The 26,228-nt window shown below is 40.9% G+C and overlaps 1 protein-coding gene across 1 annotated transcript; it reads right to left on the minus strand.

The window, feature by feature from the left end:
• Nucleotides 1–1,143: 1,143 nt before the first annotated feature.
• LOC124108488 (zinc finger protein 709) lies at nucleotides 1,144–26,162 on the minus strand. The gene is made up of 4 exons (XM_046466946.2): nucleotides 26,018–26,162; nucleotides 8,913–9,039; nucleotides 8,674–8,734; nucleotides 1,144–8,129 (listed from the first exon to the last, which is right to left on the minus strand). The coding sequence occupies exons 1-4, from the start codon at nucleotides 26,018–26,020 to the stop codon at nucleotides 6,470–6,472; spliced, it is 1,851 nt and encodes a 616-aa protein (XP_046322902.1). The 5' UTR covers nucleotides 26,021–26,162; the 3' UTR covers nucleotides 1,144–6,469.
• Between the last annotated feature and the right edge of the window lie 66 nt (nucleotides 26,163–26,228).

Below are 26,228 nucleotides of genomic sequence, written 5' to 3' on the forward strand. Positions count from 1 at the left end.
ATCTGTGAAAATTTGAAAAAAATACTTTTTCTTATGATCTGGAGACATAAAAATGGACTTGCAAATTTCTACCAGGCCTGGTAGAATGGGTTGGAAACAGTAGTCACATCCTATACAATTCCAAAGTCATTACTTTAATTGAACCACTTCAGCTGAGTTCCCAGCAAATGTGACTACCATTGGGGTAAAGGTTCAGAGACCACATTGCTCTAGTTTTAGATGAGTGTGAGGTCAGCCTGGGCAACAGAGTCTACCACTGTCTCAAGAAAGAAAAAAAGAGGGGGAGCCTTGGTGAGCGTGTAGCTCAGTGGTAAAGCAGCCTTGGGTTCAATCCCCTGTGGAGACCAGGACAGTGATTGGGAGACAAGTGTCTCAGATGGAGGTCTCTAATGATGTAATGGCAGTGGCATGCTTGGTGACTGGAAAAGTTTCTACGCAAAAGTATATGATGCCCGGTTGCTATGGCAATGCTCTCCATGGGGGAGACTCTGTTGTGGGAGACTTTTCAGCTATGACCTTATTCTCAGGCACAAAGTTCCTTGCTAAGTCAACCACAATGTTTCACCAGTTCCGCTGCTTTAAAGGATGCTTTAAAGTAACTTTAAAGGATGGACTTTCTTGAGAGCTGCACAGTGCTCTTAACATTGCAAATTCCAACTGTAGAATGTAACGGAGGAAATAGCTGCATACTGTTGCTAACTGTAACTTTCATAAATACAAAGAATAATGCTTGCATAGTCTTTAATATGATCAATGAAAGATATACAATAAAGATTGCTGGTGTAATTTTTTTTCTTTTTTTTAAAGAGAGAGATAATTTTTAATATTTGTTCATTTATATTTTTAGTTTTTGGTGGACACAACATCTTGTTTTTATATGTGGTGCTGAGGATCAAACCTAGGGCCCCACGCATGCCAGGTGAGCGGGCTACCACTTGAGCCACATCCCCAGCCCCCCTGGCATAATTCTTTAGACCTGCTGCTCCATCATAGAGCAGTGCTCCACCCGATCCCAGATGTTGTATCTTCTGTGACTCTTTATTTCTGTAATGTCCCATCAAACCTTGCCAGAACCTCCTAGTTTGGCCACACTTTCCGCAGCAATCAACAGTAGCAAAAATAAATGAATAAACACCATCAATCTCTAATTAAATCACTTCATATATTTTTTGATATGTTAAAACAAGGTCTATGGAAACTAAAAATTCCTATAAAATCTGATGTGCTTCTGAGAATATTTAATAGTCTAACATTTTCTAATTCATTAAATATGGAAAAATTAGAGTTCTATCTGGGCATCCTGAAATGTTTAAACACAGTCAATGATAATCACAGAGGAAAAAAATAAAATACCAACTACATAAACACAGATATTCTCTATCTCAACATTTGCCTTGGGTAGATTACTGCTACTTTGGTGATCTAGTCCCATCTGTAAGTATCCATACCCAATACCAAATATAGTGAAAATTACTGATCCTATTTAATCACAACTGGTATATATTTTGGCCTCAGAATTGGCTAATATTTTCTGTTTTCTCTATTTCAATAGCATTCTAATGCAAATTGTCCTTATCACTAACAGGACCAAATAAATTTTTAGACTACTCATCAGCTTTTCACAAATGACCTGAGCAGAGACGTTTTTGCAGGAGCACATCGCAAATTGCTGACATCCTCCTCCAAGGTTGCTTGACACACTCCTTGAAGACAAGAAAATCTGACACCTTTTAGGCTGCCCTGGATCATGTGGCAATGTGTTCTTCACTTATCAGTTTCACTTGAGCTCCCCAATGACATCATCTCTAAATCAGAGACCTCCATATGGAATTCCTCCACCAATAGGCTCTGAAAAGACAGGCACTTTTAGCACCTTCAGAGACTCCTGCACAATAGAAGCTTTCACAAACTCTTTATGATAAGGACATGATGGCCACTTGTGATGACTACCAATTACTGAGGTTCCCAGAGCAGGAAGCGGCCCCTCATGGACCTTGCTATATTATTATTTTTTAAAACCATACACTTGCTTTTTATTGAATTGGTGAATTTTACAGAGTTCCTGAATTAGTAAACCATGCCTGAGAATCCAAAGAAGAAAACAATATAATGGACAAGTCCATCCACCCATCATACGGTTTATTAAAACTTGGTTCCTAATGCATTTTTCTTGGGGGTACTGTGAATCGAACTCAGTGGCACTCAATCACTCAGCCACCTCCCAGCCTTCTTTTTTATTTATTATTTGAGTTACTTCTTAGAGACAGGGTCTCACTGAGTTCTTTACTCCTTGTTATCCAGGGAGGCCACCTTACAAATCAGAACCCTTGGGCTAAGGTTGTGGCTCAGTGGTTGACAATGTGCCTAGTATGTGTGAGGCACTGGGTTTGATCTTAGGAAAAAACAATTTATTTATATATATTACTTATATATATATATTATATATATATATAAATATAAATTTTTAAGAAAAATGAAAAGATGGACTGGGGATGTGGCTCAAATGGTAGCAAGTGCACCTGGCATACGTGGGGTGCTGGGTTCAATCCTCAGCACCACATAAAAATAAAATAAGATGTTGTGTCCACTGAAAACTAAAAAATGAATATTAAAAAATTCTCTCTCTTTAAAAAAAGTTGAAAAATATCACAATCCTCCTGCCTCAGAATCTTGAGCCACTGGTATTTCAGGTGTATGCCACAGCACCTGGGGATTCTCAAGAATTTTGAGAATTGCAGAGTCTTTCATAAAATTTTAACAATAGTGGAATCTAACCCTGCTGCAAGTCTTTAAAACTTCTAGTACACTGTACCATTAAATAAACCTCTCCATGTTTATCTCAGTTTGTTCCACATAAGCATCACACTACAAAAGTTTGTAAGAAAATGCATACATGAAGGAAAATATGTGATTCAAGGTCCAAGAGGTTACTTGTTATTATGTTTGGCCCCCAAATTATGTCTTTGGTATGACAAAGAATATTTTAATTCTCATTTAATCATTGTACATTCTCACTATTTGCTCAGCTACAAACCCAAATCCATCAGAAGGTAGCCATCCACCTGCCAGCTCACATGATAACACTATTGTCCAAAAGGGACAGGCAGGTACCGCCAGGAGATTATGTAGCCCTCCTAGGAGTCTGATTCCTAAACTGATGTACTCACCAAGACTGAACTCCTACAAACAATGCCCACACCCCAGGACAGTTGCATTCACTCCGGTCCCTCACACTGCCCAGGAACAAGCCTGCAACTACGGCCTTTGGCAAATGGATTTATTACAAACAAGTCCAGACTGCGTCAAGTGCTCACACACCTCTATGCAATATTTCTATTAAATCAAAAATGTAAAACTAGGAAATTGCCACACTGACTCATTAGCTGCAAAGAAAGTTTTTGGAAATCCTGGGAAGCATTCAAAACTATCTTTTAAAGAAGTTTTACTGGATGGCTTAGGCTGTATTTATCAAAAACAGAAGGGCCACAGCACACTCTTGGCTTTCCTTTCCAAATGAGCACTGAGGCACAGCAAATGGCAGGAACAGAGATAGCAGTGACAATCAACCTATCTTTGGCATGTTGGCAAACTTCAATATTTGGACACAAGTATGTAAGGAACTCTTACCAATAATCACACAAGATCCATGACACGTGAATAGGTTGTGGGAGAGGTTTTGCTCAGGAGGCTTTGAATCCTTAGGACAAGCAACTGAATCCTTTACCCTGAGCAGAAACAGCCCTCTCCACAGCAAGTACTGCACAATATCACCTGATTGGAGGCTGTAGCTTTATTAGTGATGTAGGGCACATGAGGCTAGACACCCAAGGAATGTTCCAGGAGCACATTGATTAGCTGCAGGGTTCTCAGGGGTATCACAAAATTTTTTGGATCACTGCTTTGAATTTCATTGATCTTTATTTACATCCAGTGGGACAGGGATGGAGGTTTATATTTTTTGTGGGGGTATACATAAAGGTGTTTTTTGTTGTCGTTGTTTTGTTTTGATTTGATTAGTTCACAGAAAGTGCTTTGTGTACCAATTTTAAGATTGGTCAGAGGCTTTCCAAGCTTTGCCACAAAAGCAGAAGTCTGTGTTATAACCCACATTGAGATCTTTGCAAAATCTTTTCCTGACATTCTGTTGAAAGAAAATTATGGTGAAGGTCTCTTGAGAAGCTTATTTAAGATTATTTGGTAGAGAAGAGAATGCCGCTGTATTAGGACATCAGAGTGGGATGCTCCTTACCAAGCCTTTGGTCATGCAGTGTGTATTAAGAAAACCATCACACAATTTTACCAGGGCTACTGAGGTACTCTAAACACAGAGAGAAATCAAGCCTGGGTTTTCTGCATATTCCACCTAAGTATTATTCATGGGGAGAAAACCTAAACTGGATGTAGTTTTTTTAAAAAAAAATTCACTGGTATAAAAGACCTTTAAGAAGGAAGAGATCAGCTGCAATTGTGGAGGAAACACCTGCAGAGCTGCATCTGCTAATGTGGTTATCAGTGGGGTCCACACTCACAGCAGCAGCAAACTCACCACCTGAGCCACAGAGCATTCAATGCTAGAATGCCTGCCTAGCATGCACAAGGCAGGATTCGGTCCCCAGAACTGGGAAAAGAAAAGAGAAAGCAACTCAAGTATAGGGCAAAATATATTTTGAGAAAGTGCCTCTCCAAACAATATACACAAATGATATTATCTTATAATGCTCTTTAATGTGCCTACATACAGCACAATACATGAGCCTTAGAACAAGCACAAGTGACAAGTGTGATGGTCCCAGAGTCATCAATAGATCAATAAGCAATCAAGGAAAAGGAAGAGGCCAGCTGCAGGGTACACAGACACATCCCGATGGTCCCAGCTGCCAGCCTCACCCCATATCAAAAAATAACAATTAAAAGGATTGTGGAGAAACTCAGTGGTAGAGCACTCCTGGGTGAAATCTGAACAAAGAAAGAGAAGAAAGAAGTTCAGAAGAGCCATTTCACCAATCTGTACCAAAGCCTGGAGTGGAGAGGCCTAAACTAACATACACAATATGTAATGAAACATTAGACTCAAAAGACTTAAGATACAGGAAAATGGAATCTAACAATAAGAGAGATTTAACCCAGAAAAACATATTGCTTTCAAATCTTCATGCTGATGCAATGCGCCTCTCCAACCCAGGGTGCAGTTTTGTTACCTCTGAATAGATTTAAAAAAAAAAAAAAAGAAAGAAAGAAAAAAGAAATGAAGGCACACACCATTTTCAAACACCTACACTGGTTTTCTCAAAATAAATAAATAAAATGAAATAAAATAAAATTTTCCTCAAGTCTGAACAAGTTCAAATGGATCTGAAACAAGCAAAGTTCTCACCACATTTCTACATACAGGGCTTTTCTCCAGTGTGATTTCTTAAATGCTGTTCAAAGGGAACTGGAAAGTTGAAAGTGTTCCTGCAATTTTTAAAGATAGAAAAAGGATTTTCACACATGTGAATTCTTTTATGCCTTTGGAGAAAACTCTGAAATCTGAATACTGCCCCACATGGCTTATCCTCAGCATTTTCTACAGTATGACTCCTTTCATACAACTGAACAAAACTAGAACGGCTGAACCCTTTATATTTCTTACTTGCATAGGATTTATTCTTTTTATTCCAAAATGATATTCCCAGTCCTTAGGGGAAAAAATGAGAAAACTAGTAGATTTCCCACATTTCTCACATTCACAGGGCTTCTCTGCATGAGTGTTTTCATATATAAGAAAGAAAATGAAGCTGACAGAATGTAGCAAATCCCCCAAATTCAGAGGGTTTGTTTTTCAATGTGAGTGAAATGGCTTTGAAGGCAACAGGGAAAATAGAATGATTTGTGATATTTTTCACATTTAAAGAGTTATTCAGTTGGATGTGGTGGTGTATGCCTTTAATTCCCGAGACTCGAGAGGCTGATTCTGAAGAATCAATGTTGGAGGCTAGCCTCAGCACCTTAGGAAGACCCTAAGAAACTCAACAAGTCCCCGTCTCAAAATAAAAAGTAAAAAGGAACTGGAATGTAGCTCAGTGGTAGAGCACCACCAGACTAAATCCCCAGTGGATTGATTGATCGATCTCTCTCTCTCACACACACACACACAAACACACACACACATTTTCAGCAGTGTGAGCCTCTCTTGTCTTTGAGGATGACATGAAATATTGATTTACCATATTTCACATTCAAAGGATTTTTCTCCAGTAAACTTCCTACATGTATATGAGCGAAACAGTAATAACAGAAGAGTTTACCAATTGTTTTCATGCATACGATTTCTATGCAGTATGTGTACTTTTACATGTGTGAAGCAGAGAAGATGTGGCAAAGGCTTCTCCACGTTGTTGACATTCATTGGGCTTCTCTCCAGTATGCATTCTTCCATGTCTGTGAAGGCCACTGGATCTAGAAAGGCTTTGCCACACTGCTTACATTCTTAGGGCTTCTCTCCAGTATGAGTGTGTTTATGTATCCGAAGGTAAAAGGCAGTAGTGTAGGCTTTTCCACATTGTTGACATTCATAGGGCTTCTCTCCAGTGTGTGTTCTTCCATGTCTGTTAAGTTGATAGGATGTAGCAAAGGCTTTTCCACATTGTTTGCATTCATAGGGCTTCTCTCCAGTATGTGTTCTTCCATGTTTAAGAAGCTGACGGGATGCAGGAAAGGCTTTGCCACACTGCTTACATTCATAGGGCTTCTCTCCAGTATGACTTCTTTCATGTATGTGAAAGTCACCAGATCTAGCAAAGGCTTTTCCACAATGTTTACATTCATAGGGCTTCTCTCCAGTATGCACTCTTCCATGTATTTGAACTTCACTGGATCTAGCAAAGGCTTTGCCACACTGCTTACAATCATAGGGCTTCTCTCCAGTATGAGTTTGTTCATGTGAGTGAAGGTGAGAGGACTGAGTGAAGGCTTTCCCACACTGCTTACATTTATAAGGCTTCTCTCCAGTATGAGTTCGTTCATGTATCTGAAGGTAAGAGGCAGTAGTAAAGCCTTTTCCACATTGTTCACATTCATAGGGCTTTTCTCTGGTATGCATTCTTCCATGTATGTGAAGATGATGGGATGAAGCAAATATTTTTCCACATTGTTGACATCCAAAGGGTTTCTTTCTAGTATGTGTTCTTCCATGAATCTGAAGGTCACCAGATCTAGCAAAGGCTTTTCCACACTGCTCACATACATAGGGCTTGTCTCCAGTATGAGTTCTTCCATGTGTGCGAAGGTCACCAGATCTAGCAAAGGCTTTGCCACACTGCTTACATTCATAGGGCTTCTCTCCAGTGTGTGTTCTTCCATGTCCCTTAAGCTCATAGGATGTAGCAAAGGCTTTTCCACATTGTTTGCATTCATAGGGCTTCTCTCCAGTATGTATTCTTCCATGTTTATGATGCTGAAGGGATGTAGCAAAGGCTTTGCCACACTGCTTACATTCATAGGGCTTCTCTATAGTGTGAGTTCTTTCATGTATGTGAAGGTCACCAGATCTAGCAAAGGCTTTGCCACACTGCTTGCATTCATAGGGCTTCTCTCCAGTATGTGTTTTTTGATGTATTCTAAGTAATCTGGGATAAGCAAAGTCTTTCCCACATACCTTACATTTGAAATGTGCATTCCCCATGTGTGTGATCCTGTGCTTTTGAAGACTTGTGTGTGAAATAAAGGTTCGACCATCTTGTTTACATTCATAGAATTTCTCTCCAGAATGAGTTCTTTCATGTCTTCTAAATAAGGAGGAGAAATGAAAGGCTTTCCCACATACCTCACATTGAAAAGGTTTACCTCCACTGTGTGTTATCATGTGTCTTTGAACACCTGGGAGAGAAGAAGAGGCTTCACCACATTGTTGACATTCATAGGGTTGCCTCCCAGTATGAGTTTCTTCATGTCTTTGAATGTCACTGAAACAACTGATGACTTTCCCACATACTGTACTTTCATGTGGTCTATCTCCAGTTTGGAACAACATTTGTGTGTGAACACTTTTGAGAGAAACCACAGATTTCCTATATTGTTTAAATTCACATGGCTTCTCTTCACATTCCTCATGCTTATAGTATTTGTGTCCAGAGTGAGATGTGATGTGCCTATGAAGGAATGAAGGACATATGAAATCTTTTGCACACATAATGAAGTCACATGGATTTACTCTACTAAAATTTTTCTTTGTTTCATTAAGAATTGGAATCAATTTGAAGGTTCCCCACACTATTCTGTGGGGAAAGTTTGAAGTTTATCAAAGGACTTCTTTGATACGTAACCCATTCACAATTTTCTATTTATTTATAGGTCTTTACATTTCTACCAACATCAGGTGAAGGCTAGATTTTCTGACTTGTCAAAGTTGCCTGAAAATAAAGAGATTGAAAGGAAACAATCCTTTGCAACACACCTTCTCTATGGCTATTATTCACATAGTGATATTCACATATGCAATTTAATACTACTTTTTGCATGTCAAATACTTTGAAAAGACTGAATACCTGTTACAGATAAGTATATATTTCTGGTAAAAAATATTATAAGAATAAATACATTTCACATTATGCATACTTCTTTGGTTGGTTTGCTTTAAAAATCATATGACAGTTCTCAGATTCCCTCACGAATACCTCTTGTGAGTACAGTTACCTTAGGTTGCTTCCAGAGTTTTCAATCTGATCTTCAGTGGTCCTGTCTTCCCACTTGTTTCCTAAAATGAGAACATAACAATATTTATGAATATATAGGAGCTAGAAATGCTTTGCCAAATTGTAGGTGCCATATATGTTTCAATAATACGTCAACTGATTTCCTTTTCACCTTCTACATAAATGACCATAATAAACATGAGTTCCCTATTTGATTAATTTTTAAAACATTATTATTACCTATAGAAGCCAGGTTTCTGAGGACTTCCAGCATCACATCTCTGTAAAGGTTCTTCTGGGAAGCATCCAGAAAAGACCACTCCTCCTTGGTGAAGTTCACAGCCACATCCTCAAAGGTCACTGAGGTCTAAAATATACCACAAATGTATAGTGGAGGCCAGGAAAGATTGACAGCATGAGAAATCTGCACTCAACATGCATGATGTTCACATGATTCCATGGCCTCCTGATTAATTCCATGATTTGGTCCATCAAATCTTTACTGCACTCAATTTCTTACACCCATTCCAACACTAGAAATTGGCTACTCAGAAGGCAAACATCATAGTGATTTTTACCCTTCCTTTGGTGAGTTCACAGGAAGTAAGACAGGCTCCCAGATCACTCCTAACTTCTTTAATGGTTGCACCTCTATTACATGTCCTAGAAATGTCCTGTGTGGTACAGAGCTAATATAAGCACTTCTCATAGTACTTATCTTTAGAAAAGAAAGGTGTTGAGTAGAAAAATGCAGGAATCATGAAACTAAGCATTTGAGAGAGATTCTGCCAACTACAGTGACTCCCGGTACCTACAAGGTTAATATAGGCAACATGGTATTTACTGATGTCTTGTTTCCTCTGAAAGTCTATTGTTCCATACTTAAAGAAATGCCTAGAACCAGCCCCCACTCCCACCCTCTGGGCATGGGGTCACTAAGGAGATTCCTTCATAGACAACATTTAGACAACATTTCACACAGCTGGTCACAATGTGTTAACTGGAGACTGAGCTCATTCTGTGTGATTACACTAAGAACAACTAGAAGTTTGCAGGTGCTGTACTCCAGAACAAATTTAGTCAACTAGCTTACTATTAAAGGACCAAAACAAACATGAGTTCTCTATTTGATTAATTTATTTATTAATAAACACAACAATTTGATAATTTCTTGTGGTTACTGTCAAACCAGAATGGGGTAAGTGGAAAGATGGCCCGTGTCTTAGAAATAACTCAATGACCCAAAAATGTCACCAAGGGCTGGAGATGTGGCTCAAGCGGTAGCGTGCTTGCCTGGCATGCGTGCGGCCCGGGTTTGATCCTCAGCACCACATACAAACAAAGATGTTGTGTCCACCGAATACTAAAAAATAAATATTAAAAAAATTCTCTTCTCTCTCTCTAAAAAAAAAAAAAAAAAAAGTCACCTTGTCCAAACAACAGCCTTACAAAGTTTTATAACTCTCAAAACAATCTTCTTAATAAACAGCAAGCACTACTTTTCTAAGTCTCACTGCAACAATGAATGTCCAATGATTGTCAAACTCTTCTTAACAGCAGCCGAATCACTACCATAATATACAGTCATGAGACATATACCAATGTTCTGCTCAAGGACATTTTGATCAAGGTTGGGCCACATATGCAATGGTTGTCTGTGGTGAAACAGATTCATTGTGCCTGTAGCAATGGTGGTGCAAACAAACCTAAGGCAGAAGCTCTTCCACAGTGTGGTAAAGCAACAAGTTTGTAGCCCAGGATTCTGAACTATCCCACACAGTCTGGGTGTGAAAGAGGCCACCATTCACATCTGTAAGCATGCTATGATGTCTGCACCGTGAAGGACAGACAAAAAGGAAATGTCCCTGCCACTTACACAGAAGCATACTCAAAGACTGAAAACATACAGAACCACCCCAAACAACGAAGAATCCAAAATTACCCTCAGAGACATCAGCCCAACTCTGTCAGGACAATGATGCAGACAGGAGGGCTTCATGGACCTTCAACCAAACGGGAAGCACACTGAGGTCTCAGGATCACAGCAACACTCTACAGGACATAAACCATACCCCTACAAGTGCACCGCCAGTGAAATCCCATGTATGCTCAAAGAACATGAGAGCTAAAGCAGAAATCAGATCAGAAGAAGCTGAAAGGCCTCCAGGGAAGGGGACATGAAACACAGGGCTCTGAACAGACACAGGACAAAGAGGTGACTCAAGAGAAAAGGTAACCATTTTGAAAGAAAAAAATGTAAAAGTCCATCATAGGAAATTCATAGAGAACACCAGAGGTGGCACTGTATTGGTATCTAAGTCATCCAACACACATTTCAGAAAAGAAGAGCTAAAAGCAACCAATGAAACTGCCACTTCAGAAAACCAGAGAAAAAGAGCAAGGTAAACCTAAATTAACCACAGGGAGGTAACAGAGAAGGTGTTGATGAAACCACAATCAGGAAATCTGCAGTCTGCCAATCAAGTTCTTCATGAACATCAGCATCACTGATTAATTGACATAAGGCTAAGAATACATAGGACAGGGACTGGGGTTGTGGCTCAGTGGAAGAGTGCTTGTCTAGTGCTTGGGAGAAACTGGGTTCAATCCTCACTGCCACATAAAAAGAAAGAAATAAAAAGTGTAAAATATACAATAATATTAAAGAAAAAAACAACGAGGACTGAAAACCTACTAACAGATTTAAAAGTGTCATCGTCAACAATGCATTGGGACTTCAAGATTATCATAAATGTTCTTGACACAAATTAGACAACTTGCAGAAACTGGACCATTTCTTTGAGAGAGACAATCTCCTACAACTTACACACAAGGGGAAACACACAAAACAGATGAGCCCATGGCTGCTGGAAAAACACAGACTCAATAACTAATTACTTCCCAAAAAGGCAAGGCAAGGCTCTGACATCTCAAACAGGCTTCCATGAGACACATAAGAACTGCCACCAGTTTTCTACTTTTTTTCCAGAACATAAAAGCTGAATTAACACCTCCTAAGTCTTCCTGAGGCATAAGTTACCATATTATCCAAATTAAATAGATAAAGAAAAGTATTAAATAGAAAAGAAGACTATGAATGATGCTTGCCGCAGTCTGGCTGGGCACAATCAGGAGCCACTTGTCAAAAGAAACTAACTTTATTTTTAGAACCACACACGCCAAACAAAACAGCCTCTCAGGAAAAACCCTCAGAGCCTCAACTGCCACCACCGGCTTTCCACAAGCCTCTCTCTCCCACACAAGCTTCTCTCCACCTCCCACAATCCTCCTGCTCTTGAGGCCGATTGGCTGGGTCACGTGGGCGGAGCCAAAAAAGTCCCCCAATGAGCAGCTCCGTGGTCTGAAAGGGCAGGGAAACAGCCCAATGAGCATCACCACAGAGGAGCCAATCAGCTAGATGTTGCTGGGGCCGCTGTGAGCCAATCATCAGCCGGCAGCTGGAAGTTTGCTAGCAGCTGGAAGTTTGCTGGGGCCCCGTCGGCTGTGGCTCTCAACATCTCCCCCTCTCTGTTTAAACAACAAGCATGTGGCTTAGGGACCGTGTCTGTTAGGCAGTCCAATTCAACATACGGTCCTTACCCGTCATCGGATGAACTGACCTCTAGGCGTCAGCCTCCTGTCTTAGGTTGGTACCACTGCAATTGGATCATACCCGTCACTGACTACCGGTCCAGCATACAGCTATACTTGTGGATCAGCCTTTGCACCTGTGGGGGGGTGAGGTTCTTTGCCTCACCTCTGTTGGCCCCCAAATTTTAGACCATCACTAGTAGAGGAGGATGCAAAATGCCATGACATTAAGCCAATTGAGGGCTCCTTTGAAAAATTGTACCACCGGTGACACCATCAGCAAAAATACCCCAACACTACCACAAGTCGCTGCACCAACAGATAGTTCACAATGCATACAGGTGAGCTCACAATGTGTCCAGGCAAGTTCTGCAAGCAGTTCAGTGATGGCTATTGTAGAAGCTGTAGATTGGTTTTATCTTTGACTTCACCAGCACTGGGATGAAGATAGGAATTCTGGCAATAATGGCTAAAGAAAAATTATGTAACATTACAGAAGGCACTAAAAGAAAACAATTTTCTTAACAATTTACATTATCTTTAAGAGAATTATTAAATATAATGAAAAGGAAAGGTGAAAGTAAACAAACAGATCTGTTAACCTTCTTTTTTGTTTACATATTAAAACAATCCTCAACAGTTGTTTACCCAATTTAAATTAAACCATATAAATCACGTGAAAAAACAAAATATTTGGATCCATTTTATCATGAGCACTCATCATATATGATATATGGACATACATACATTCAAACATATAACACAAAACACAAGTGTGCACACATAATATAATACATACAACACATAACATTATAGTAAAGGCCTTATAACTTTTTACAGGTGAAATCTCCATTGCAATGTTTAAAAACTCTATAGTCAAAAAATAGAACTGATCAGCAAAACATTAACCTAGGTCTGTATGAGCTCAAAAAAAAAAATAGAACTTCATGATATGGCAAAGGGCAATAATAAAATAGATATTGAAAAAAGCATTCTGGTTCTGTTGCAGATGTAAGAATAGCCAAACTGGAGTTTTGGATATCAGTTGTTATGGATTTGAGCCAAATCATCTTCTTTTTGGTCTGTAGAAATCGCTTTAGTTAATCTTTCTGGAATCCAAATCGGCTGCTGTTCTCCCTGTGGAAACACATAAACAGACCCCCGACTCCAGACAATCACTGGGTCAGGACCTTGGTTAATCTCTCTGGAATGCAAATCGGCTGCTGTTCTCCCTGTGGAAACACACAAACAGACCCCCGACTCCAGACAATTACTGGGTCAGGACCTTTCCATTGTCCTGTTAGAATATCCTTCCAAAGTACCTTGGGCTTATGCACATTTTTTGGACACATATGCCTTTCCGCAGCACTAAGTCCTGATGAATCCAAATTTAAAAAGTTTAGAGTAAAAAGGGTTATTTTAAGTTTATCTTTGGGGAATATATACCCCTTCCCAATTCCTTCTTTTTGCTTTAATAAGTACATTTTAATAGTTTGATGAGCTCTTTCAACTATGCCTTGTCCCTGTGGATTGTATGGGATTCCTGTTATATGAGTAATGCCAAATGTTGAGCAAAATTGTTTAAAAGAGGTAGAAGTATAACCAGGGGCATTATCTGTTTTTAACTGTTTTGGAACACCCACAGTGGCAAAATTTTGTAAGCAATGAGCTATAACATCTTTAGTTTTTTCTCTGGCATGAAGGGAGCCCATCAAAAATCCAGAAGAAGTATCAACTGTAACATGCAAATATTTTAATTTTCCAAATTCTGGCAAGTGTGTGACGTCCATCTGCCAAATATGGTTAGGTATCAATCCTCTAGGATTGACTCCAAGATTAACTTGTGGTAAAAAGGTCACACAATTTTGACATTGTTTTATTATTTGTCTAGCTTGTTCCTTAGTTATTTTAAAACGCTTTTGTAAAGTATTAGCATTGACATGGAACTTTTTATGAAAATTTATAGCTTCTTCTAGTGTAGAGAAAATATGTATGTCATGTGTAGTTTTATCTGCTAAATCATTGCCCAAACTAAGGGCTCCAGGCAATCCTGTATGTGCCCTGATATGTCCTATAAAGAATGGATCTTTTCTGTCCCAGATTAGACTTTGTATAGTGGAAAGCAAAGAGAAAACAGTAGAAGAAGGGGAAATCCTACCAGCATCTTCAAGAGATACTATAGCATTAACTACATACTGACTATCAGAAAATAAATTAAATACAGAATCTTTAAACATCACAAAAGCTTGTAAAACTGCATTAAGCTCTACCTTTTGAGCTGATTGTTTGGGTACTAAGAATGTAAAAGTTTGATCAGGGGTAACTACTGCTGCTGTACCATTATTTGACCCATCAGTGAATATATTTGGAGCATTCATGATAGGTGTTTTTCTTGTCATTTTTGGAAAAATTACAGGATGCAATGACCAAAAAGACAATAAAGGATTAGATGGTAAGTGGTTATCAAATGAAACATTAGCTTTGCACATGATTATTGCCCAAGTATTTAACTCATTAGCTAACTCATCAATTTGATTCATAGTATATGGAGTAATAATTTTATGGGGAGAAATTCCAAACACTCCCTTTGCTGTTTTTATTCCTTTGAGTATTAATTGTCCTACAGCCTCAGGATACCTAGTAAGAATAGTGTTAGGAGAATAAGATAAATGTATCCATAATAATGGACCTTCTTGCCAAAATACTCCTGTAGGAATATTTTTTGTTGGTAGTACAATAAATAATAAAGGCAAACTTATATCAATTCTATCCAAATGCATATTTTCCATATATGTTTCAATGATTTTTAATGCCTTTCTTGCTTCAGGCGTTAACATTCGGGGTGAATTTGGATCTGATGGACCTTTTAGGATATCAAATAAAGGTCCCAACTCTCCTGTTGGTATACCTAAATAAGGCCTTATCCAATTTATGTCTCCTAATAACTTTTGAAAGTCATTAAGTGATTTGAGTTGATCTACTCGTATTTGAATTTTTGGTGGACGGACCATGGTTGAGGATAATAGAACTCCTAAATAATTAATTGGAAAATTTAATTGTACTTTATCTATTGCTATCTCTAGATTATAATTTTTTAATAAGTTTGTAAGTGTGGCATAACATTCTAGCAATGTGTTTTTATCTTTGTGTGCTAATAATACATCATCCATATAGTGAAATATTTGTAGTTCAGGATTTTGATTTCTAAGTGGCTGGATTACTTTGTTAACATAAATTTGACACATAGTTGGGCTGTTAGCCATCCCTTCAGGGAGTACTTTCCATTCATATCTCTGATCAGGACCTTCATGATTCAGTGCAGGGATAGTAAATGCAAAACGTGGACTATCCTCAGGATGAATTGGAATTGAAAAAAAAAACAATCTTTAATATCTATAACTAAAACATACCAGGTTTTTGGCAAAGCAGACAACTGAGGAATCCCTGATTGAGCAGGTCCCATAATAACCATCTCATTATTAATGGCTCTTAAATCTTGCAATAATCTCCATTTACCAGATTTCTTTTTGATGACAAAAAATGGGAGTATTATGGGGAGATACAGAAGGTTGTATATGTCCTTCTGCTAATTGTTGTTTGACCAGGTCATGGGCTGCTTGTATCTTTTCTTTAGTCAGGGGCCACTGAGGAACCCATACTGGTCTTTCTGATTTCCAAGTAATTTTTATTGTCTCAGTGGCCCTTTCTGAAAATCCAACCCATGTCTGTCTGTTCCTTGATCTATTTGTATTGGTGCTGCTATACCTTGTTCTTGTTTTTCTAATCTTTTTCCTTTCCTAAAACCTTGTCTAGTCATAATAGTGGGTGCATTTTGGTTGATGTTATTTGTTAATGTCAAACCTAATTGATCTAGGACATCTCATCCCCATAAATTTATAGGAAGATGATCCAATACATATGGCTGTATAGTTCCTTCACATCCTTCAGGATCCTTCCAATCTAATACCATTGCACTTCTATGGGGATTAGTTGCCACTCCTAGGCCTCGAAGCATTTGAGTGGCTTGTTGTAATGGCCAATGTTTTGGCCATTCTTGACGAGAGATGATGCTAAGGTCTGCACCTGTATCCAGTAGCCCATTAAATTCATGTCCTTGAATATTTAGTTTTAGCATGGGGCGAGAATCTAAATTTAAAGAAAGCATAGCCCAATCTACACCTGTGGAGCCTAATCCCTTGGAACCTCTTTCTACAGTACGACTGGAAAATTTATCATGTAGGCTGGGTATTATTAGTAACTGTGCTATTCTATCTCCTGGTGAAATTACTGATATACCCTTTGGAGAACTGGCTATAATTTTTATTTCACCTTCATAATCGGGATCAATTACCCCAGGACTTATCATAAGTCCTTTTAGAGTAGAAGAGCTGCGTCCCAATAATAAGCCTACTGTTCCTTTGGGAAGAGGTCCTTTCACCCCTGTGGGAATGATTTGAACTCCCATCTCTGGAGTTAGTACTGCTCTGGCAGAGGCGCAGATGTCCAACCCTGCGCTCCCTCTGGTTTGTCTGATGAGGGATCTGATGGACAATGTGTCCTGGGCACTACCCTGATGGGGTTGCTGGGTTCCTCCAGTGCTCCGTATATTTGTGGTTTTGGGCCCCGGAGCATTGGGCCCCCCTGTCCATTTTTTGGCAATGGAGCCCGATGCCTTTCTCCATGATATCGTGGATAAACACCTGGTCCTTGTTCGTTTTTTGATAATGGAGTACCCTCTATGGTGGTTTGAGAACGGCATTCATTAGCCCAATGTCTCCCTCTACGGCATCGTGGGAAAATACCTGGTATTCTACTCCTTTGATACCTAGTTTTGTTAAACCCTCCTCCAATGGGGCAATTCCTTTTAAAATGTCCTGTTTGTTCACAATTGTAGCATGTTCTTGGCCTGGCATCTAAAGCCTGTTTTACTGCAGCTGCCACAATTTGCCCTTGTTCATTAATGTCTCTGGCATCTAAAGCCTGTTTTACTGCAGCTGCCACGACTTGCTCTTGTTCATTAATGTCTCTACATAATTTAATATATGTGTTTAAATCTTCATGTTTCCATGGTCTAATGATATCTCTGCACCAACGATTCGCTTGCTCATAAGCCAGGTGTTTTAGTAATGGCATTGCTTGTTCTGTATTCCCAAAAACTCTGGTAGCTGTTTGAATAAGCCTATCTACAAATTCAGCATAAGGTTCATTAGCTCCTTGTATTACCTTAGATAATTGACCTTGTAAACCTCCATGTCCTTGTAAAGTCTTCCATGCCTTAATTGCATCTGCAGCAATTTGTGCGTATACGCCAGGATCATATGCAATTTGTTGCTGCTGATCCTCATAAGGTCTCTTTCCTAACAACATATCTAGATTTCTCTGAGGATAACCAGCTGCTGCATTTCGCCTAGCCGTCTCCTTGCAAAATTCCTCATTGGCAACCTTCCATAACAGGTATTGTCCTCCATTTAGCACAGCTTTACACATATTAGCCCAATCTGCTGGCGTCATGTTCAAGTTGTTAATGGATTCGACCAAGCTTACAGTGAAGGGTGCTTGAGGACCATAGGTTGTTACAGCCTCTTTTAGCTGCTTCACTGTTTTGAAATTTAAAACTTGGTAAAATCGCTGCCCTCCTGCCTCAAATACAGGGCATGTTAATATTTGAGATCTTGTCTCAGGATCCCAACTATCAACTGCGGGGGTTGGGGGCCTCCCAGCATATGGAGGTGGCGCTGTTGGTTGGACACTTACGCCCTCTGGTGATAGAAAGGTGTTAGTAGCAGTCTCCTGTAGAGGTGGTGCTGTTGGTTGGACACTTACACCCTCTGGTGATAGAAAGGTGTTAGTAGCAGTCTCCTGTTGTAACTTTCCCCCTGATGGCTTTTTCTGTTTTACACTTTCTTTCTCTGTCTGACTAGCTTGAGAGGCCTTCTCTTTTACTTGAATCTTTTCCTCTGTCTGACTAACTTGAGAGACCTTCTCTTTTACTTGAATCATTATGTCTTCTCCTTCCTCTACCATTGTCTGAACTGAAGGCTTTGGACTAAGCAAACAAGATATGAATGTCCACAATGGCAATGTGCCATCTGGCAGAGTCCCTGGGCTTTTCTTTTCTATTCTTTTTAAATCTTCACCATGATGGTTCCATTGTGATATATTTAACAACTCCTCCTTAAAAAGCCATGGGCTACATTTTTGTATTGTATCAACATATGCCCTGATTGTTCTTGATTTTACTGAGATGCCTCCTTCCTCTAACAATTTACTTAACACTCTTTCAGTTTGTTTTTTACTAATTTCTGATCCCGTATTTCTACTATAATACAACCCAACAAGATGACGCCAAACAAAACCGAGACAGAATGAAATAAAAAGGGAACAACAAAAAGTCATTATAGCCTTTCTATCCTCCTGACATGTGCATCCGTCCTTTCTCCCTATCTGTTCCTCAGACGTAAATAGTTTTTCCTCAGATGTGAGTGGTTTTTTTTCCGTCTCACTCATCTCCAGGGACAGGCAACTTAAAACAAAAGTGAAGCAAAATAAAAGAGGAATCTTAAAATGGCTACCCATCCTCTCGCCCTGCCCTCAGGGGCGAGCAGTTTCACTTACCCTCAGTCGCTCCCCGTGCGAGCCACCAAATGCCACAGTCTGGCTGGGCACAATCAGGAGCCACTTGTCAAAAGAAACTAACTTTATTTTTAGAACCACACACGCCAAACAAAACAGCCTCTCAGGAAAAACCCTCAGAGCCTCAACTGCCACCACCGGCTTTCCACAAGCCTCTCTCTCCCACACAAGCTTCTCTCCACCTCCCACAATCCTCCTGCTCTTGAGGCCGATTGGCTGGGTCACATGGGCAGAGCCAAAAAAGTCCCCCAATGAGCAGCTCCGTGGTCTGAAAGGGCAGGGAAACAGCCCAATGAGCATCACCGCAGAGGAGCCAATCAGCTAGATGTTGCTGGGGCCGCAACATAATGTAATGGCTCATAATCATAAATACAACATTTAATCATAAATGCAAAAAACTGTACAATGAATTCATCACACTCCAAGTGTCTATGCAAATGATGTGAAAATTATGGGCACAGGAACCCTCACTGCAGTGACTACAGCAGCCATATCCAGAACGGCCCAAAGCTAGATGCAAGGAAGATGCACCTTTCAATACTGAATGGACAAGCTGCAGTTTAACCACACCAAAGAGCATCACCCAGAAAATGAGCTCTGCAGCCTGGAAAGATACAGCACCCTTAAAGGCAGACTGTTAAGTGAGAGAAGCCAGTTTGAAATGGCCAAGTGCAGTAAGATTCCAAGCCAAGGACATTCTGGAAGACAACATTATAGATGAACTAGCAGAAGTGATGAGTGCCAGGGACTTAGGGAGCAGAGAGGGAGGAAGCAATGAGGAGGAGTGATGAACAGGTGGAACACAAGATTCCCAGAGCAGTGAAACTCTTCTGTATGACATTCTATTGCATACGACGTGACACACACAATCACATCACAAGGAAGAGGAACCCTAAAGTAAAGGATGAACTTTGGCTTATCCTAAATGCTGCTTCATCCATTCTCTTTATCAAATGTTCAACACGGGTTTAGTAACTAACAAACACCCTACACCAATGCAATATGTTGAAAACAGTAGAGACTATCAGCTGGAGAGAAGGGGTATTTGATACTATGTGTAATGGCACATTTAATTGTCGCCTTGATTGGAGTAAAAGATGCTGATGATTAATGAGCTTCTGGGTGTGTCCATGAGGGTGTGTCTACAAATGATGGGCATATGGGATAGTGAGCCAAACTGGAGAACCTCCTTAAGCTAGGCAACACCATCCAATAGGATGGTGTCTTGGCTTCAGCCTCTGGGACTCTGCAGCTACTACTTCTCAAGCTCTCCAGCCTGCAGATGGCCACTGTGGACATCCACCTTCAGGTCAAGTAGGCCAATCTAATGAATCCCCTTTGATAATGCTACTTCCTCTTGATACTTTTCCACTAGAGAATACTGACTAATAAACTATGTAAGCCTAAAATTGCTCATAAAAACAAAGTTTATCTAATGAAGAAGTAAATAAACTACCAAGCCGTGAAGTTTTAAAAATGTATACATAAGAAACAATATTATATGCTAAATACCTTTTTCATAATAATGCAAAAATAAAGCAAAGAGGAAGAGTCACAGTTACAAATTTCAAAAGTGTGAACAAAAGCAAGAAAACTGATTTTCAATACTATTTTCATCTGGAAAGAAATTGGATGATAAGTCTTCAAAACTCATTGCAACTGCTGGTGGAGTGGTGTGCACCTGTAATTTCAGCCACTAGGGAGGTCAAGGCAGGGAAATGGCAAAAGTTTGAGGCCTGTCTCAGCAACATAGCAAGACACTCAGAAATTTAGTGAGATTGGTCTTCATCAAAAATAAAAAGGGGCTCTGGGACTGTAGCTGAGTGGCAGAGCACTTGCTAACATGTGTGAGGCACTGGGCATGATCCTCAGCACCACAGAAAAATAAATAAAATAAAGGTATTCTATCCATCTACAACTATACAAAATACAAAAAAAGAAAAAGAAAAAGAAAAAATAAATAAATAAGAACAAGGGCTGAGGATGTGCTCAGTGGTCGAGTGCCTGTAGGTTTATCCCCCAGTAAAACACCTGCCCACCTCCAGAACGTTGCTCACAAATTAAAATTTATTTCTGGAAGATAACGAAGAATGAGCAAGCCCATGGCATAAATTCCCAGCACTCAATAAGTAAGCAAATAAATAAACAACAGTCTACAATACTAATTCTCTTGGGCTGGAGAGTAGCTTGGTAAAATACATGTAATGAGAGATAAAAATGATTATAATACAAAAGGTACACAATTAGAGGCATAAAACCACACAAAATCAGTGGAAAGACACCACACTTTCTCACAAAGAAGACTGAATGTTCCCATGATCTAAACTCTCTCAAAAAACACTGAGCATTTCAGCAAATTCTGTAAAATTTAGGGCATGGTTTGTTGTATTTTGGAGGTAAACTTAAGAAAAACTACATCTAAAAATGGAAATAGGAGGGTTGGGATTCTGGCTCAGCAGTAGAGTGCTTGCCTAGCACATGAGAGACCCTAGGTTTGATCCTCAGCACCACATAAAAATAAATAAATAGGCATTGTGTCCAAATACAGCAACAACAAAAAATACTTTTCAAAAAACTGGAAACAGTACACTATATCTAAGACCAGCCAAAATGTTGTACAGGACAGAGAGAATAGAGAGAGCATTTATGTTACTCCCAAGTTTCATAAGCTAAAAGGCTAGCTCCCAAAGGCGTGGCCCTACAAGGAGGCAGTTGGGAGGGAACAGGAATTAGGTGACATTGTGAGGGGATCAACACCCTTATTTAGACACAAGGATCTCTCCTTTGCAGAAAACAGGTGTCATTTACTCTTTCACTGATATTCAGTGATTAAATGATTACAGTTGGGTATTCAAGGTATTGCCAAAATTGTCCTTAAAATTTACAATGAAGACCCGTGTGATGGTGCACACCTGTAACCCCAGCGGCCCTAGATGATGTAACAAGACTCTGTCTCAAAATAAAGAATTTAAAAGGGGCTGGTGGTTAAGCACCTCAGGGTTCCATTCCTGATAACAAAAAAACACACAGTTAACATGAACCTGCCAAGTTCAGACAACAACGGTGAAAAACTGCCATCCTTTGTCAAAATCATCACCTTGTGAAGGACAGATACTAGTTTTCATGAAATCACATTCATAAATTTATGCAACACTATTTTTGTAGAATTGGACTCAAATTCTGCAGCAATAATGCAAGACAGAGTTTCTCTGTATCTTACGTGGTATTTTGGAATCTAGGGTTGGATTTCAATTTCAAACCACTGAAAAGACAAATCTGAATCTTACAAACTTTCTATACATACTCAGGGGTAGCAAAGGTAAATTAGGTAATTAGGTGTTTTCTTTTCCTTTTTTTCTTTTTTCTTTTTTGTTTGATGCCCCCGAGATTAAACCCAGAGATATTTTACTACTGAGCCACATCCCCAGTCATTTTTATATTTTATTTTGAGACACAGTCTCACCAGGTTGCAAAAGGCCACGCTATGTTGCTAAGGCTGTCCTCAAATTTGCAACACTCCTGTCTCAGCCTCTGGAGCAGGAAGGATCACAGGTGTGCACCATTGTATCTGGCTGTAAGCTGGGATTTTTTACAAAACAACAAAAAAAAGGTAGATTTTAACCCACATCTCTCTTGCCTCTTTAATAATATTCCATCCCATTTGGTTCTGAATAAATAAACCTGGGCCTCAGATAAGTGAGCACATCATTTCAAAGTGATACACAGAAAGCTTTGGTGTTGAGAGAGCACAGATGTGTCAGGCTCAAGGGGCAGGGAAGGTCCCTGACAGCTGGGACATGATACCTCCTGGTCTTGCTCATGGAAAAAGCATCCAGGATCACCCTCCCAGGCACCTGGACCATGACTCCAGTCTATGAGGCTTTTCAGGTCTGCACAGCTCTGCCCTGGGGTGGGTGGTCCTTATGTTCTGGGAGAGGATTTGCTCCTTCACACTGTGAGAGACTGAAAGGGCAGGAGTCACTGCTGACCTGGCCCCTCAGCACCCGCATCCACAGGCTGACTGTCCACCTGTCTCCAAGGAATGGGAACAGAGCTTGGGGAAAACTAGGTCCCAAGGAAGTAGCTGTTTAGATGAGGCCTTTTCCAGGAGATTCCTCAGCCCAGGGCCCCCAGCAGCTTCCCTGAGAGGCTGCACCCCACACCTCAGGCTGTCCTCTAGGAGGAGCTGACCCAGGGCCTGAAATTCTGTTCACCCTGCAAGGCACAGGGCAGCTGTGGGCACTCTGTGGCAGCTCCAGGAGAGGATAGTGGCTGAGGACATGGGACTCTGGGACGTGCCCAAAGGGAACCTCTGCCCAAGAAATCTGACATGGTGTCTACACCTAAGGAAGATAAAAGAAAAAGCACAAGATTTTTACAGCTGTGAACTCAAGTTCTCTATACAGTTGCATCTCCATCAAAGAACCTTCAGAGTACTTGACTTTGCCTAACTAGACCACCATGAGGGTGGAAAGGCAGGGTTCTGTATGGAGAGCAAACATTATCTTGGGCTAATCCTAAGCTCTTCAATAGCCAATCATCTGAATTTCTGTATCACACCACAATCTCAAAACTTCTCAGAATATATCACTGACCTTACCAGACGTCTCCAAAATCTACCAAAGCCCAGAATGCAATAGCAGACATACAGAAGAAATTTTATTTTTTTTCTTCTGTGCCCCACCAAACTGATGTTCCTACCAATGCAATTGGTTAATGCAGTGATACACAGTTTCTTTTATAAAAGTTCATGGAGGCCAGGCACAGTGGCACACAACTGTAATCCCAGCAGCTTGAGAGGCAAAGATAAGAGGATTGCTAAATTCAAAGCCAGACTCAGCAACTTAGTGAGATCATGTCTGAAAATATAATATAAAAAGGACTGGGGATGTGGCTCAGTGTTTAAGTGCCCCTGGGTTCAATCCCTGGTATGAGCAAGGAAGGAAGGAAGGAAGGAAGGAAGGAAGGAAGGAAGGAAGGGAGGGAGGAAGGGGAAGGAAGGAAGGAAGGAAGGCAAGAAAATAAAGAAAAAGAAAGAAAAAAAGAAGTGATGTAATCTCTTCCAGAGAGGAACACACACATCATTCAGGGTAACTTGAATCCATGTTCCTTAGTATGGTAATTAATATTTGGGTTAAAATGAACTATTTTCTGTAGCTGGGGTTGTCGATGCCTTTAAACCCAACAGATTGGGAAGCAGAGGCAGGAGAATCACAATTTTCAGGCCTAGCTGGGCACCATAGCCAGATCCTTTCTGAAAATCATACTGAAAACAGCTGGGGATGAAGGACAGTCAAGGAATCAGACATTATTACAGTGGCATCCCCTTTTTTCACAAAAAAAAAAATTAACTGGGTTTCTCCAGAAATCTTCACCATGGCTAATTTTAGGACTGTCAACAAAAGAGTGTCCACAAAAAAAATTCAGTGTAGATAAACTTCCTATTTTTGTGTTGCCCTATTTTACTGGGCTGCTAGTCTGGAAGAAATCAGCACTCCAGGTGCTGGACTCCCCTTTCCTAGTTTTTCACACACTTGTATCCAGTATAGTAGTTTGTAGAAAAGTGCAAACAAGGCCTCTGGCCTTGAGCTGGGTTTCACAGAGAAGTCACCAACTGGGCTCCATGGTAACAGCTGGTGGGGAAGGAAAGAAAGGGGAGAAGAAGCTCTCCCCTCCTCAGGTGCTGTCCTTGAAGGGTTAACTTGGCCAGAACAGAGAAAGAAAAACCTGCTTTTATGTGTGTGATGTGACAGCTTGACTACGGTGACTCCACTTTGTGAACTCAGCTATGACACTCAAAAAGCTCATGACTGGTGCAGTTTGGACTCTTTTGTTCATGAAAATTCCCCAAGAACACAGAGTGATCTATGGGGCCAACTGGAGACTACTTGACCACAACTTTCAGGCTTGCTTACGTTGCCTGAACCCCCAAACTTCCCTTTTCTGGTTTTTGTGCTTAAATATGGAGCCAACTGAAGGCAGGGGCACCACTCTGACCATCTCATTCTTTCGAGAGCAGAGTGTCTGTCACTGGCCACCAACAAAGGCTTAACTGGAATGAGACTGTGTGGTCTGAGAGTTCTTTGGGGGTCCCGGTATTACAATGTGAACTTCTGAGCCCCTCCCCTTACATGATGGGAATAAAATTCTGAAACCACCTGAACTCGGGGTTCAGGGGATGGATGGATTCATTACAGCAAAAGCAGTGCCCTCTGAGACTGGCTGTAGCCAAATAAAACTGTTTCCAGCTACCTTAGCGCCTTACCTCCTTTGTCCCTACATCATTATTACCCCGTGTGCTTACCTAACTACAGGACTGGTGTGACTCTACATCATGGACTCTCAGAAAAGGGAGCAGTTATACTCGATTGATGTAGCCCAGGATTCCATATCCCTGGGATCTATAAACAACCCCCTTATTCCCTTTAAAGCAGTTATTTTGACCAAACACAAGGAAGTGTTAAGTGATCATTCTTTCCCCTCAAGGATAATATTCACAAATAGAAAACAAATGCTTTCAAAAGTGTTCTTCTTCCCAGGGACATTGGCACAAGCCTGTAATCCCAGATAGGCGGGGAGGCTGAAGCAGAAGGATCACAAGTTGGAGGCCAGCCCAGATTCCAAAACACATGGAAGGGGGGAAGGGAGGGGGGAAGGGAGGGGGGAAGGCAGGGGGGAGGGAGGGAGGGGAAGGGAGGGGGGAATGAAGATTGATTGATTCTTTCCAATAATTCACTAAGCGATAATGACAATTAGCAGACGGTGTCTATTTGAAACGAGTGGGAAGAAGGAATGTCTGGCCGAGCTGTGGGGTGGAGGGAAGGTGGCCTTTTAGAAGGCAGGAGGCGCCTGCAATTTGGAGGACCTCCACTGGGGGGAGCTCCACTGGGAGAAGGAAGGTGCATTTGTGGCCCTGCTTCCTACACGTTGGGAAAAGTGAGTGCGGGACACAGGTAGGGAGCAAAGGGGACACCTGGGAGCTGAGCCTCCCTTCCAAACCCAGGGAACCAGGGGACAGGGCCCAGGGCCACCCGACAGCGGCGACTCCGCCGGCACTCGGCAGCTCACCCGCCCGCCGGGCCCCAAGGCCGGTGCTGACCGCCTACCTTCCGCGAACTCACCATTTTTAGCTTCTCTGGTGACCTGACGTCCTCTGGAGGAAACTCCGGGCACCCGAGATCCCCGAGAAACGGGCAGCGCAGTCACCTGGGTCCCTGGAGCAGAGAACTCGGGGCCTGGAGCAGGAGTAACCCAGTCGATGAGGAAGAAAAGCCCGCGAGCTTGCGGAAGCCCGCCCTTCCCTTTCCTCTGCGCACTGATTGGACAGTTCCC

Source organism: Marmota monax, unplaced genomic scaffold (assembly GCF_021218885.2).
Source record: "Marmota monax isolate L192 unplaced genomic scaffold, Marmota_monax_Labrador192_F-V1.1 WCK01_AAM20220418_F8-fsc00249, whole genome shotgun sequence".
NCBI classification, from domain to species: Eukaryota; Metazoa; Chordata; class Mammalia; order Rodentia; family Sciuridae; genus Marmota; species Marmota monax.